Source organism: Tamandua tetradactyla, chromosome 15, assembly GCF_023851605.1.
Source record: "Tamandua tetradactyla isolate mTamTet1 chromosome 15, mTamTet1.pri, whole genome shotgun sequence".
NCBI lineage: Eukaryota > Metazoa > Chordata > Mammalia > Pilosa > Myrmecophagidae > Tamandua > Tamandua tetradactyla.
This window is the reverse complement of record NC_135341.1, coordinates 68,399,830-68,413,774: the sequence shown is the minus strand read 5'-3', so window position 1 is coordinate 68,413,774 and position 13,945 is coordinate 68,399,830. Positions and strand designations below refer to the sequence as shown.

General features: G+C 37.9%; 1 protein-coding gene and 1 pseudogene across 2 annotated transcripts in view; both read right to left on the bottom strand.

Annotated features, from left to right (window-relative positions):
- Positions 1 to 747: 747 nt before the first annotated feature.
- The window catches only part of EFHB (EF-hand domain family member B), a 59,566-nt gene continuing 46,368 nt past the window's right edge, over positions 748 to 13,945 (bottom strand). Inside the window, exons 10-13 of one of the 2 annotated variants that reach the window (XM_077130411.1) lie at positions 7,690 to 7,897; positions 4,518 to 4,730; positions 3,263 to 3,444; positions 748 to 989 (exon numbers count right to left, since the gene is read on the bottom strand). In XM_077130411.1, coding sequence (XP_076986526.1) covers positions 777 to 989; positions 3,263 to 3,444; positions 4,518 to 4,730; positions 7,690 to 7,897 — 816 coding nt within the window. In that variant the 3' untranslated portion in view covers positions 748 to 776. The remainder of the gene's footprint in view (positions 990 to 3,262; positions 3,445 to 4,517; positions 4,731 to 7,689; positions 7,898 to 13,945) is intronic. The other variant, XM_077130412.1, reaches the window with a different exon arrangement.
- LOC143658040 (syntaxin-3 pseudogene) lies at positions 12,856 to 13,888 on the bottom strand (annotated as a pseudogene).

Below are 13,945 nucleotides of genomic sequence, written 5' to 3'. Positions count from 1 at the left end.
TATTGATAGAATACACACAATTGATCTTTCAATCAACTAAGTTATATTACCGATAAAGCTCACTTTGGGGACTTATAGAAAGAACACACTGTCCTAGGACCCTCCATCCTTGTCTGTCATCACTCCAGCCTAGTCAGGGTATCAATTTTGCACATCAAAAAGCCAAGGCAGGAAGGAGGGAATGATTCAGCACAATCTGCTACTTGAGAACTCTTTAAAGCTGTATCTAATGGTAGGTCTGCTGCTGCTCCTTGGGATCCATCAAGGACAACATGTTCCCTCCCCCATAGACATGTATCAAAAAACTAACAGCTATTATGCAGTTGTTGGAACTCCAGAGATTTTGCTATCTAAAATGTGCCCCCTGGATTAGTTTGTTTTCCTCAGATGCTAATAGAGACTAAAAGCTCTAAACTAAAGTACCATCACCAAGAAGCCTAAAAAGAAACATTACAAAATATTGAAGGAAACTTGAGAGAACTTGGCATCACAAATCAGACTTTGAATTTCAGACAACCAAACAGAATTCTTAGGCCTACCAAATGTTACCAAACTTCTATCCTGTTTCTGAACTGTGCCTTTAGTAAGGTGGAAGGTTAGCTTTGCAAGTGCTTGTCAAGTTCTTGCGTGCTTCAGAAAAAGAAAAAATAAATTTTAAAACCCAAATTGAATTTATTAACTATACAAATAGGCATGTGAGTCCTACCACAGTGACTAAGATAATATCAAAACCAGATTAGACTTGAATATTTTAACTGAGCTTTAAGTATGCAGATTTAACAATTATTTTGTTTAACTGAAAGGGCTCCAAAAATATCACATAGTGTTTTACACCTGATCCGGTCGGCGTGCTGTAGCTCATCTAGAACATTTCTGATGTTCTCTATACAAACTTCTCCACAGTGATGTTTTTTAGATGCAAGATTCCATACATTTTCAAATTCTTCATCAGAAAGCTTGACACCAATGTTACATAATATCTGCGCAATCTATGGAAAAAAAACATTAAAGTCAGACTAAAATATAGATGTTTTAAAATGTATATTTTAAAATATATACTTACAACATCTCAGACCATGGATATTTATCCAAAAAAAAAAAAAAAAAGGTGTGCACGCATGTGCTTGTGTTTGTTTACATGTAATAAATATCAAAATTCCAGTACTTTCAGTGCAAGAATCATTTTGTTAATATGACTATGAGGGCATTCAACTATATACTAGCACTATCTAAAATTACTTTTAACTCCATCTTTGATTATTTTAAAGAGAGGCAGCAAGAGTCAAGAATCAAAGATAGGAGACGTGCTGGGTTTGAGTGCTATCTCAGTCATTTGTTGTCTTCTTGTGTGTGTCACTCAAGCCCCTTCCCCCACCCCCAAGTATCAGTTTCCTCTTCTTTCAGTAGGAACATTTATAAAATGTATCTGACTGGCCTGTTGCTACTTTCAACTATAATTGTGGCTGTGCAAATGCCAGAGAGGAAGTGCACGTATTGAAAGTTGAGCACACACAAAACCAGCAAAGCCAGGTTTTTGATCATCTCTCTGCAGTGATAATTATTAAAAGATATGAAGGTGTGGGAAGAACATGCTTATTATGTTCCTGGGAAAAATATCAGAAAGAAAAGTTGAGAACTAGTAGGGGAAAGTAAGCTTAGAAAGAGTTGAGTAAATAAAAGATGTGAAAAAAAAATGAAACGTTTTCAAAAAGTAAAACCATTTCCTATGAAGCACACAGAGCAAATAAGGAGGAAAACGAAAAAGAGAGGTTAGACAATGAACAGGAAAGCCAAAGAAATAGAATAGTTGCAGAAAACATCCACTGAACAGAACCTCAACAATTAAAAGGTCTACTAGAAACAATGCACCCTTGTGGAAAATTAGCAATGTTGGCAAATACACCAGAAATCCAGAAAAGCAGAACTTTCAGCAACTGCAGCTATACAGCAAAAACACCTCAATACCCCTGTGCATAGCTTCTGGGATTTCCCTACGCAGAGGTAGGTAGAGACTGCTTCCAACAGCGTGAACTCATCAAGTGGTCCAAGTCAGTCTTTAGCACCCCAGACCTTCTTTCCCACCTGCTTTCTCAATCCTCAGGAGGCACTCCTCCCCCGGTTCAGCCTCCTGGCACAGAGTCTCACTAGGGACTTAGTGGTTACTACTTTAACTGAAACCCATCCATTTTAAGTTAGCGTCATCACCCAACCTGGTCTTCGACTTCTTACTTTTTAATCTAGATTTGTAAGATAAAGGAAGACTTCAAGTTAAAATAATTTTAGGCGTCATGAAACAAGCAGGAGATTTTTGTTTCTTTTGGAAATGCGGAAGTTCTATTTCTTAAGCCTTTAGAGTGACAGAGGGAAGTGTAAATACAGTCTAGGGTGGCTCTTCTCTGATTCCCTGGGGAGGATACTGAGTTTCTTTCTGGGGGGTCCGGGGAGGAGGGGCGGGCCACCAGCAAGCATCAGCTTCTGAGTTTCCCCTTCCTTTCTCCCCTGTCTCAGCTGGAATAAAGTGTGGGGATGAATCTGATACTAATTGGGTTAGTATGTAGTAAGTTTTCAAGCCATAAAGGTCCAAGACTGACTTGAACCACACCTGCAACCCCTTCATATCGTTTCTAGCTATTGATATATAAAGGTTCCGATAAAGCAGTTGCTTTTCATGCTTTCCGTGGTTGCTCTGACCCAGCACTGCTATTAATCTTTGGCTGTCAGCATGCCAGCGCTGACCTAGCTGGTGGCTCCTAACAAACGAATAAACAAAGAAGACATGGTGTGACAATAAGTCATAATATTTTAAGTCAGTGCTTGTTCCAGATAATCTAAGACATGTGGCAAAAGTACATAGGAAGGGTGAGAAAGTAGCCTTCCTCATGCTGACTTTTTGGTTCCTGAGGTCCAAAATTATAAGGATATTATATTAGGAAGGGATCAGGCCATTTTCCTTTTAACTTAGAATAGTGTTCAGGAAAACATTTTCCTTTTCACACATAGGCCATATTGAGAATATGACATGAAATACGCTTTCGACCATAGAATAAATTGTACTTCAAGAATTTAACCAAAATCTCACCCCAAATCGAATAGTATTTATCAAGAATGCTCTCTTTTGGCAGTCCCGATGACATTTGTAATGAAACAGCTCAAGTTTTGCAAAGCCTAAAATACTAGTCATTTGATAAATAAATATTTCCATTTTTGTGCATTTGTGAGAAGTTAGCATTTCTTTCAATTGTTTTCAAATAATAAACCGTACCTCTTCCTTTGATCTGGTCTTGAAGAAGTCTCTTTCAAATACTCCTTTCTGGCTGAAGATGGTAGGATGCAGTAATGAGTAAGCATTGCCCTCTTCGCCATAATTAGTCCTGTCACTGATACGACGAATCCGGGGGGCAGGAATATCAGACCGAACAGTTGGAACCCCATAGATAGGATAACCTAGGTTATCAGTGAAGGGAGAAAGCAAATATTTTAAAACTGCACTGTAAAATGTGGAAGCCCCCAGTCATATATGGCCATTGGGCACTTGAAATGTGGCTAGTCCAAACTGATTTGTGCTATAAGGGTAATATATGCAACAAATTTTGAAGACTTTGTACAAAATAAAGAATGCAAAATATCTTGTTCATAATTTTATATTGATTACACATTGAAATGATAATGTCTTAGCTATACTGGGTTATATAGAATACACAGAATATGTTATTAAAATTAAATTTCATTTTGGAGTAATAAAAATGTTCAAAAACTGACTGTGGTGATGAATGTATGACAATACTGTGAACCATTGACTGCACACTTTGGATGATTATATGTCAATAAAATTGTGCTTAAAAAATTTAAATTTCACCTGTTTATTTTTTAATGTGGCTACCAGAAAATTTTAAAATATATATGTGTGTGATTCTCACTTCTATTTAATTGGACAGCACTCTTCTAAAGGAAGCACCATATCTCATTACAACAGAATGTATAGCATATCTATAAAAACCAGTTAAGAAAAATATGCAAATCCTAAATAGTGTCCTTAGTCCCAGGAACTGTTCTTGACCAAAAAAAATAGTTTTTCTAAACAACTGATACTCATCATGCCTGAGAAACGGGGAATAAAGATGTGAAAATCATTTTGAAAGAGCTTTTCAAATATGTGAAGGCAAATATGCATGGAACTAAGAATCACATGGCTTAAATATCTCCTAAACACTTAATACATCTAAATCACAGCAAGATAAAATCATTCACTTTTCTGATCTATGATGGCTTCATGTTTATTAATATGCAGAGAATCATTTTACTTAGTTCATCACTAACAACAGCTCAGAGTTCAGCTAACAACTATCGAGACCCCTTAGATATTTACAATAAAAAAAATGAATGAAAGGTTCCAGGCTTTGGGAAACTTACAGTCTACTGGAGATAGAGGCTGGGAACAATGCAAGGACAGACAAAGGACACATCACTTCTATGTAGATTACACCTTTAAAACTCAACAAATAATGTGGCATACTCACAAACAGAAGGAATGGCTCCTACTACTGCATTGATCTCAGAAGAAGTTGTCTTATAATGATCAGAAACTTTATCGCTTGGTCTCAGAAGGGTCCGAGGTACCTTTTCTGAACTCCCTGGTTCTTTTAAGACGATATCTTCAGGCTTTATCAGGAGAGTTGTCTCTGATTCTTGAACATTAGCCTCAGCAGGGCATGTACAATCTGGTTTGCTACCTTTCAGCAAAGCGGTAAAGAAGAAAGTACAGGAAGAAATTACCACTTGGTGCTTGCTGTTTTGTGACAAGATAAGTTTTCCCATTTAGTCACTTCTTGCTAATGGAAACTAAGCTGATGCCAACACCCCACTGTGGAAGAACAAGTACAGGCCAACTATATACCAGAAATTTTGAGCATGGCCTATTGCTTCTATTAATCACTCCACTCAATTTACTTTAGAGTAAAAACCAAAGGTAAATAGAAAACTGAGGTTAATCTTTCTTTTTTTTTTTTAAATTAGAGTATGTGTTCATATTTGACTTGGGGTATTATAGGATTACTCAAGTTGTTCCAAGGACTGTGCCTGAGGGAGAGGTAAGAGAAGACGTATTTGGAGTTGTTGCCAAAACTCCACGCATACCTGATCCTGGTGTTGCAATATCTGGGGACATGACGAGAGCGCACTGTGAGCTCAGGGGCTGATTATATAACCAGCCCCCTACACAACCCTGTGCGAAAGAAAACTCTTAGGTAGAGCAAAATCGTAAGGCTCTATCCTTCTTTGCTGATTGGCTTTGCTGAGTCAATTTTGAGATTTAGGAGAAAGAAGCTTTTTTTCAGAGCTGGCACCTCCACAGATATCACTAGAGGGGACTATAGTATTTTGCTCTCTAGAGGAACTCTAAAGTTTCTGTGGAAACCCAAACAGGCATTGCAAAGCAAAGTAATGCTAGTATCAGAGAGGGGTGTGGGTTGGGACAAACCCAAAAAGTATGCACCCCTTATTCAGCCACTGCCATACACTGTCCTGAAAGTGTGCAATCCTGGTGTCCAGTTCCTCTCATTTTCACCCAAAATAGGCAGAAAATCCTAACAAAATATGAAAAATAGTTCTTCAGAAAATTGCTCGAAAAGTTTTAGAATTCTTACTCCCTTCCTTCAAGAGAAGTCAACAGTAAAATAGAATTTGATGTAAGAAAAATCATGGCAAAATTATTCCTGGCCCCTCTCCTTCTAATCCAGGAGCCACTCGTTTGCAGCCCCCACACTGAGAGCCTCAGGAGAAGATGAAGAATTCTGGGAACTCCACTGAAAATGGCTGACATGGTCGGGCTGAGAACTAGGAATAAATGGAAGAACCATCTGGTTTGAAAGACTTCTGCTTTCCCCCACTTTATGAGTTTTGCCAAGAGGGGAAAAAAACACTGTCACGCCCACCCCCCTCCAATTTATTTCTGAAAGTACCGGGGTAGAGTTGTTTTCTATGAAAAGAGATAGGGGAGATTCTGCTGTAAACCTGGTGGATAGAATAGAAAGGCTGTCCCAGGACATGGGATTTCAGAAAGGCAAGACCCAGGAAAAAGAGTAAAAACAGTAGGATCTTTATTTTTTAGAAGAGAGATGCTCCAAGAGGAAATAAATCTGTAACCATCCTTTTAAAAGAATTAATCCTCCCCCCCAAAGAGAGGGATAGAAAGATCAAAGGCAATGGTGGAGTTATACAGAGAAGACAGGATTTAACAAGTAATTATGATTGCTGAATCATTAAATTGATATCTCTTTTAACCTCCAGTATCTGAGAGCAATTAGATGCAAAAACCTAAAATTATGGAATTGTAACCCTTGTCAAACTCTGAAATATGTTGTACAACTAATTGTGGTGCTGTGCTTTGAAATGTATTGCTTTTCAAAATATATGTTATTTTTCACAAAAAAGGAAGGAAAAAAGTTGATTGTGGTGATGAAAAAATATTCAAGCCTTCTAGCCTCCTATATTCTGGAGCAGCTAGAAGGAGAAATCTGAGAGGATCGTATGGTAGCCCCCATGACAAACTCTGGGATCTGTTCTGTAACTACTTGTTGAAGAGTGCTTTGAAAATTATTGCTTTTCTAGTTCTTTTCTTTGTATATATGTTATACTATACAATAAAAAAGTTTTTAAAAAATTAATGCTCTGTAATACACAAGGTATGAAAATTAAAGCAAACTTGAAGTTCCATTATATACCAACTAAATTAGCAAGAATGCTTGTATTGATACTCAGTAGCAGCAAGGTTAAAGTAAAATCTTCTCACTGCCTGGACTAATAAAATCCCCAATTGGGACACTCATTTAGAAAAAGAAAATGAAAACATAGAGTTCCTTCTGGGACAAAAATAACATTCATAAGAAATGTGACATAATTAGAAACAAAGTCTTTTGAGAAATGATAATCATAGATAGCATTGCCCATACTGTTTTTTAAATGTCTGGAAACAACTTATATTTAAAAGGTTGGGAAAATGGTTTAATAATTCATTCTACATCAGCATGAGAGACTAAAATGATGGTTATAGAAACCATAAAGATATGTTCATAAGATAAAATTTGAAAGCTAAATTTTGAAATGTTAAACAAAGGTGCTTGTTCATGCAAACACACTAAACATATATACATACGGTAAATGACACAGGAAGATAATATGAAAATATTTAAATTAAAAGTACAGATTGTGGTGTTTTGGTTTTCTTACAAATTTTAAAGGACAATATTTTCTTCTATCAAATTCTGTTTTACTACTGACCTCTCCTGGGGGAGGGGCAAGTAGCTACTCTTAGACAAGGGTTTGCAGTTTTCTGAAGAACTTTCATATTTTAAGCTTCCGAAAAATTTTTTCCTTTTAATTTTCTCTTTTGAATGCATAATACACGATTCCAAATTCAAGAACTACAAAAACTTATATAAAAAGTGAGTGCCATTGATATCCTATCCTTAAGCCACCCACTTGCCACTACCAGGAAATAATAAATGGTACCAATTCTTTTCTTATCCTTCTACATAATTCTCTGCATAAACAAACAAATGAATTAATATGTACATATGTATGCATACATTTTTTCTTTTTTATGTATTAAAGTCAACAAACAGTTACATTTAAAAAAATAATGGCAATATGAAGTCCATGTAAGAATTCAGCAAACCTTTAAAAATTAAATACCTTTAATAATGACTCTCTCTTCATAATCTTTAAGAGGCATTTTGTCTTTCCAGTTAAGAAAATTTGCAAATTCTAGGTAGTTAATCAGGCCGTCCTTATCCACATCACAGTAATCAAATAGCTGGTCCAGGAGCGTTTCGTCTAAATGCAGATTGACCTGGTCACAGGCTGCCCGCAGCTCAGCCTTATCAATCGCTCCATCTCCCTTCTGTTAGACAGAAGGCACAAAAGGCAAAATGAGCATTAGTCTCCAAGAACAGAGTACGTAACATCTATTATTTAGTTTAAGAAATAGTCATGTTGACCCCAGAAAGAGGGGTCAAAAGTTAAGCAGGATAGATCTTCGCTGTGTGGGACTGCTTTGGGTGCACAGTAATTTCAAACCCTGGTTGGAGTAGGATATAGTTCAGAATCTTTGCTCATTCTATTTTAATAGTTTGTTTTAATCACCCTATTTACACTGTGACTATGGTAAAACAGACATAACCTTGGTTCACATTTATTTCATCTGAACAATATGATATATTCTGACAGTCCCTACAGTTTTCCATACTTACAAAGTTTTTTCTTTTATTCTTTTTTTTGAGGCTAAATTTTTTTTATTAATTAAAAAAATTAACTAACACAACATTTAGAAATCATTCCATTCTACATATACAATCAGTAATTCTTAATATCATCACATAGATGCATATTCATCATTTCTTAGTACATTTGCATCGATTTAGAAAAAGAAATAGAAAGACAACAGAAAAAGAAATAAAATGATAATAGAAAAAAAATTTTTTAAATTAAAAAAATAAAAAATAAAAAATAATAATAAAAAAAACTATACCTCAGATGCAGCTTCATTCAGTGTTTTAACCTAATTACATTAGAATTAGGTAGAATTGTGCTGTCCATTTCTGAGTTTTTCTATCCAGTACTATTGCACAGTCTGTATCCCTTCAGCTCCAATTACCCGTTATCTTACCCTGTTTCTAAGTCCTGTTGGTCTCTGTTACCAATGACATATTCCAAGTTTATTCTCGAATGTCGGTTCACATCAGTGGGACCATACAGTATTTGTCCTTTAGTTTTTGGCTAGACTCACTCAGCATAATGTTCTCTAGGTCCATCCATGTTATTACATGCTTCATAAGTTTATTCTGTCTTAAAGCTGCATAATATTCCATCGTATGTATATACCACAGTTTGTTTAGCCACTCGTCTGTTGATGGACATTTTGGCTGTTTCCATCTCTTTGCAATTGTAAATAATGCTGCTATAAACATTGGTGTGCAAATGTCTGTTTGTGTCTTTGCCCTTAAGTCCTCTGAGTAGATACCTAGCAGTGGTATTGCTGGGTCGTATGGCAATTCTATATTCAGTTTTTTGAGGAACCACCAAACTGCCTTCCACAGTGGTTGTACCATTTGACATCCCCACCGACAGTGGATAAGTGTGCCTCTTTTATTCTTTATGATTACATCTCGCTACTTCATTCAGAATCAAAATACAGTCCTTACATTGTGATTGATTGGTCTCTCAATTCTTTCATAATAAAATTCTTTGTACAAAAATTTTAACTTTGATGAGATCCTCTTTGTCTATTTTGTTGTTGTTCTTGCTTGTGCTTTAGGTGTAAGGTCTAAGAAACCATTGCCTAACACGGTGTGCTGGTTTGAAAGGACGTATGGACCCTAGAAAAGCATGTTTTAATCAAAATCCCATTTCATAAAGATAGAATAATCCCTATTCAATACCGTATGTTTGACACTCTAATCAGATCATCTCCCCAGAGATGTGATTTAATCAAGAGTGGTTGTTAAACTGGATTAAGTGACAACATGTCTTCACCCATTTGGGTGGGTCTTGATAAGTTCCTGGAGTCCTATAACAGGGAAAACATGTTGGAGAATGAAGGAGATTCAGAGAGAGCAGAGAATGCTGCAGCACCACGAAGCAGAGAGTCCACGAGTGAGCGACCTTTGGAGATGAAGAAGGAAAATACCTCCCGGGGAGCTTCATGAAACCGGAAGCCAGGAGAAAAAGCTAGTAGATGATGCCATGTTCACCACGTGCCCTTCCAGCTGAGAGAGAAGCCCTGACTGTGTTAGCCATGTGCCTTTTCACGTGAGAGAGAAACCCTGAACTTCATCGGCCTTCTTGAACCAAGGTATGTTTCCCTGGATGTCCATGATTGGACATTTCTATAGACTTGTTTAAGTGGGACATTTTCTCGGCCTTAGAACTGTAAACTAGAAACTTATTAAATTCCCTTTTTAAAAGCCATTCTGTTTCTGGTATATTGCATTCCGGCAGCTAACAAACTAGAACACACAGTGTCCTGCAGATAATCCCCTATATTTTCTTACAGGAGTTTTACAGTTGTGGTTCTTGTATCTCAACTTGATTCCAATGGTCTATAGTCTGTCCTTGAGCAAGATGTCTCTATTTGTGGATTTCTCATAAGCCTTATCTTCTTGATGATGAGCTTCTCTACACTGCCCATTGTGTGTCCAGAGTCCAGCTGGCCAGCCTAGCTAAGGATTTGTCAATTGTATTGACCTTTTCAAAGAAAAAATGTTTGAGTTTTCTTGATTATCTCTACTGTTTTTTTATTCTCTAGTTCATTGATCTCTCCTTTAATCTATTTCCATCCTTCTGCTCACTCTGTTTTAGTCTGTTCTTTTTCCTCATACTCCAGTTTTGACATTTGGTCCATGATTTGAGATTTTTCTTCTTTTAAAATGTAAGTATTTAGAGCTATAAAATACCCTCTCAGCATTGCCTTTGCTGCATCCCACATGTTTTGATATGCTGTGTTTTCATAACCATTCACTTCAAGATATTTTGTAACTTCTCCCTGTGGTTTCTTCTTTGACCCATTTGTTGTCTAAGAGTATGTTGTTGAATCTCCACATATTTGTGAATTTTCCATTTCTTGCACTGTAAAAGATTCTAGTTTCATTCTATTGTGATTGGAGAAGATAGAAGATAAATTCTATAACTTCAATATTTTTAACTTGAGACTTTTTTGTGACCTAGCAAATGGTCTATCCCAGAGAATGATCCATGTGCACTAGAGAAAAATGAATATTCTGTTGTTTGTAGGTGAAATCTTTTATACATGTCTGTTAGGTTATTTGGTTTAGAGTATTTTTCAAGTCTTCTACTTCCTTATTGATCTTCTGCCTAGATGTTCTATCCACAATTGAAAGCAGCATATTAAAGTCTCCTATTATTCATGTAGAACTATTTATTTCTCACTTCAAATCTGTCAATATTTTTTTCATATATAATAGGACTCTACTGCCAGGTGCATCAATATTTTGTTACATCTTCTTTTTTGAATTGACCCTTTATCAATATATATATATATATGTGTCTCTCATAACAGTTTTTGACTTAAAGTCTATTTTGTCTGTTATTAGTGTAACTACCCAGGCTTTTTTTCTTTTTTTCCACAGTCAATATAAAGTCATTTATTTTAAAATTAGAAACAAAATAATCAATTTCACATTATATAAAAATACAAACAACAACAAAATCCTTCGTATATCACATTCCAAAATGTAAGCCCCAGGCATGCATCTCAGAAGAGATCAAAGGCCTGTGATTGGAGCTTGTCTCCCCTGGTGCCAGGCTCAACCTACTATCTGACATCATAGCTATGGGCAAGAAGAGCATACCACCAGCTCTGTCAGAATGCTGGGCATGCTGGGAAGGGTAGCCCTTGGAAAGGCAGCTAATGGGCAGTGCCTGGATTAGGGTGTTCACCCTCTCCTAGAAAGCATTAAAGTCAAAGTTAAACTATACCTGGTACCCCAAATCAGGGAGATTGGCAGAGATTAGCAGGGAGATTGGCAGGAATCTAAGGGGCTTACTACTAGGTCAACAGAGTTACTACACTTGAAAGTTTCCCAGCTTTTTGCTTCCTACACAGTATGATTTGGGGGAGACAAAGAAACTGTCAATCTCATTAACCTGATAGTAGAAAGAGCCACTGATAGAGAGTAGATTGGTCTCCTCCAGTCTACTTCACCTTGAAGACAGGACATCCCGTAAGTCACCTGGGTGATACCAAATTGCCATGGGACAAGCCTAGCCTAAGCATCAGGTGGCAAGGTGGCAAAACACATCTTACATTCTGTATGTTAAGCAGAAAACTGTAATGGGGATCAATTTAGTCTTCATCCCAAAGATCTATGATGTTCCCAGTACTCATCCTGAAATTAGCAGGTTTCTTGAAGACATGGTAAAATCAAATGTCTACTGTGGTTCATTAACAGGTGGGCAAATTTCTCTTACCTAATTTTTAGCTTAGCTCAAGGTTATTTTTTTGAGGTCATAATATTCTCCACCTAATAGTTTCTTACTTCCTAAGAGATACATGCATATATGCATGTGACTGAATACTTGCACCAGTCGCGTGAACTAGTTTCAGTGCCTAAATCTCAAGTACCTTGCCCCTGGCCCATTTTTAAGTCCCTGGTTATTTTTGGCCTCATAGCAATTGCTTATAAAGCATCATTCTCTAACTGAACGGCCAGTTTCCAAGACTCAGACATGGAAACCAATATCCCACATCCTCAGCCTTTGCAAATGGCAACCTTCAGATGACTACATCATCCTGGTCTCTCCTTGAGAGAACATAACAAAGACAAAGATTGATATTGCCCCTCAAGTTGAAACCAAGAACTTAATTTCAGATTGAATTTCAAACAGGTCAGCTTCTCAAGCAAAAACGACATCTGTCAATCCCTCATATTTTCAGGACATAGCAACCACAAACTGAAGATTTGCACCTTGCCAGGGAAAAGACTCAAGTTTAATCCTTACTGTTGTCAAGTAAGTTGCCAAACTTAGAAAAATCCCCTCACGTTGCTAAAGATTCACTCAAAAATATATGCATATTGCAAATTCTGGGAGGCCACTCCATGGGGAGAATATACAGCACCTTGGGAGGGACTCAAACAGGCTCTCCAAGGTGCAAGGGATGTGACACACCAGAGGGAGGAAAGAGAAGCTGGTTCAGTTCCTACAGTCCAGTACATCAGAGCTGGTGGGACATGAGTTTTGTGGAGAACTCAGGGTTGCATCAGGCAGATTAGATTCTTCCAGACCTAGATTGCTTGCTAGGTCAGGTCCAAAGATGGTAACAAGGAAACAGAGGAGCAGGTCCCACTCATTCTCAGGAAGGCCATTCAAACTCCAATCCCATCTGAGGACAAAGGTTGGCCACACCAGGTTGGACTAAAATTAGGTTATTTAATTGCAGCACACTCTTAGTTCAGCCCATGGAAAGTACAGTAACCAACATTAAAATGCCCAGCAACACAACTACTATCACAATAATAATTATCAGTTCTTCTGGGCCTGACTGTGGTATTTCACAGTTTTGTTTTGTTTTTTGTCTCATTCCCTGCCTTCTCCATGTGGTCCACTGTGTGCGTAACATTCAACTCGGTGTTATCTAACACTTCACCCTGATTTTCCACTAGCATGGCGATGTCCATGAAACACGTCATGGAGCTCCTTGCTGCTGCTCTCAAGCCTCACGATGTCCTTGTGCTGCCCTTCAATCTCACTCAGAGAATGCCTGGAAATCTGGGAGTTGATGATCCCAGAAGTGAAGATGGCATGGTTTCCACTCTCCAACATCTCTTCCAGCTCCTCATCTGTTGTCTTTTTACCAGTAATTTCAATCTGCCACTGGATTCACCCTTTGCTGCCTTCCCAGAAGTCCACCTGCGCCTCACTGTATTTAGTCATCACCTCCACGAACTTCCAGGAGAGGACAGAGTGCTGGAATTTCCATATCCAAAGGTCTGCCGAAGACCAGACCTCTTCTTCAATATGCCGCGCCACACTCTTCAGTTTGTTTCGGACACTGCTGGCCCTTTTCTTGATCTCAGCCTTGAGCTGCTCTAGGTCATCTTTGGTTTTTGGCTGTGAAATTGGTGCAGAGAGAATGATCCTGTACAGTTTCTTGGCCTCTTCCACATACTCTGAGATCTTGTCAATGTTGAGCTGGGTTTCCTCAATCTCTGAAAAAAATTCATCCATGAAAGCCATGTTGTTGATGGCAATCTCAACCTCATCAGCATTATCATCCTGAGTCAGCTGCTTGTCTTTCTGCTGCTCAGCCAGTCCTTTACCTGGTGCCCCAGAGTTAGTGGCAGGTGAGGGTGTACAGGTGAGCATGTCCCAAGTAAGCAGCCAGATGCGGCGGCTGGGCCAGACAGAGAGAGCTGGTGGCAGAGGTGAGCAG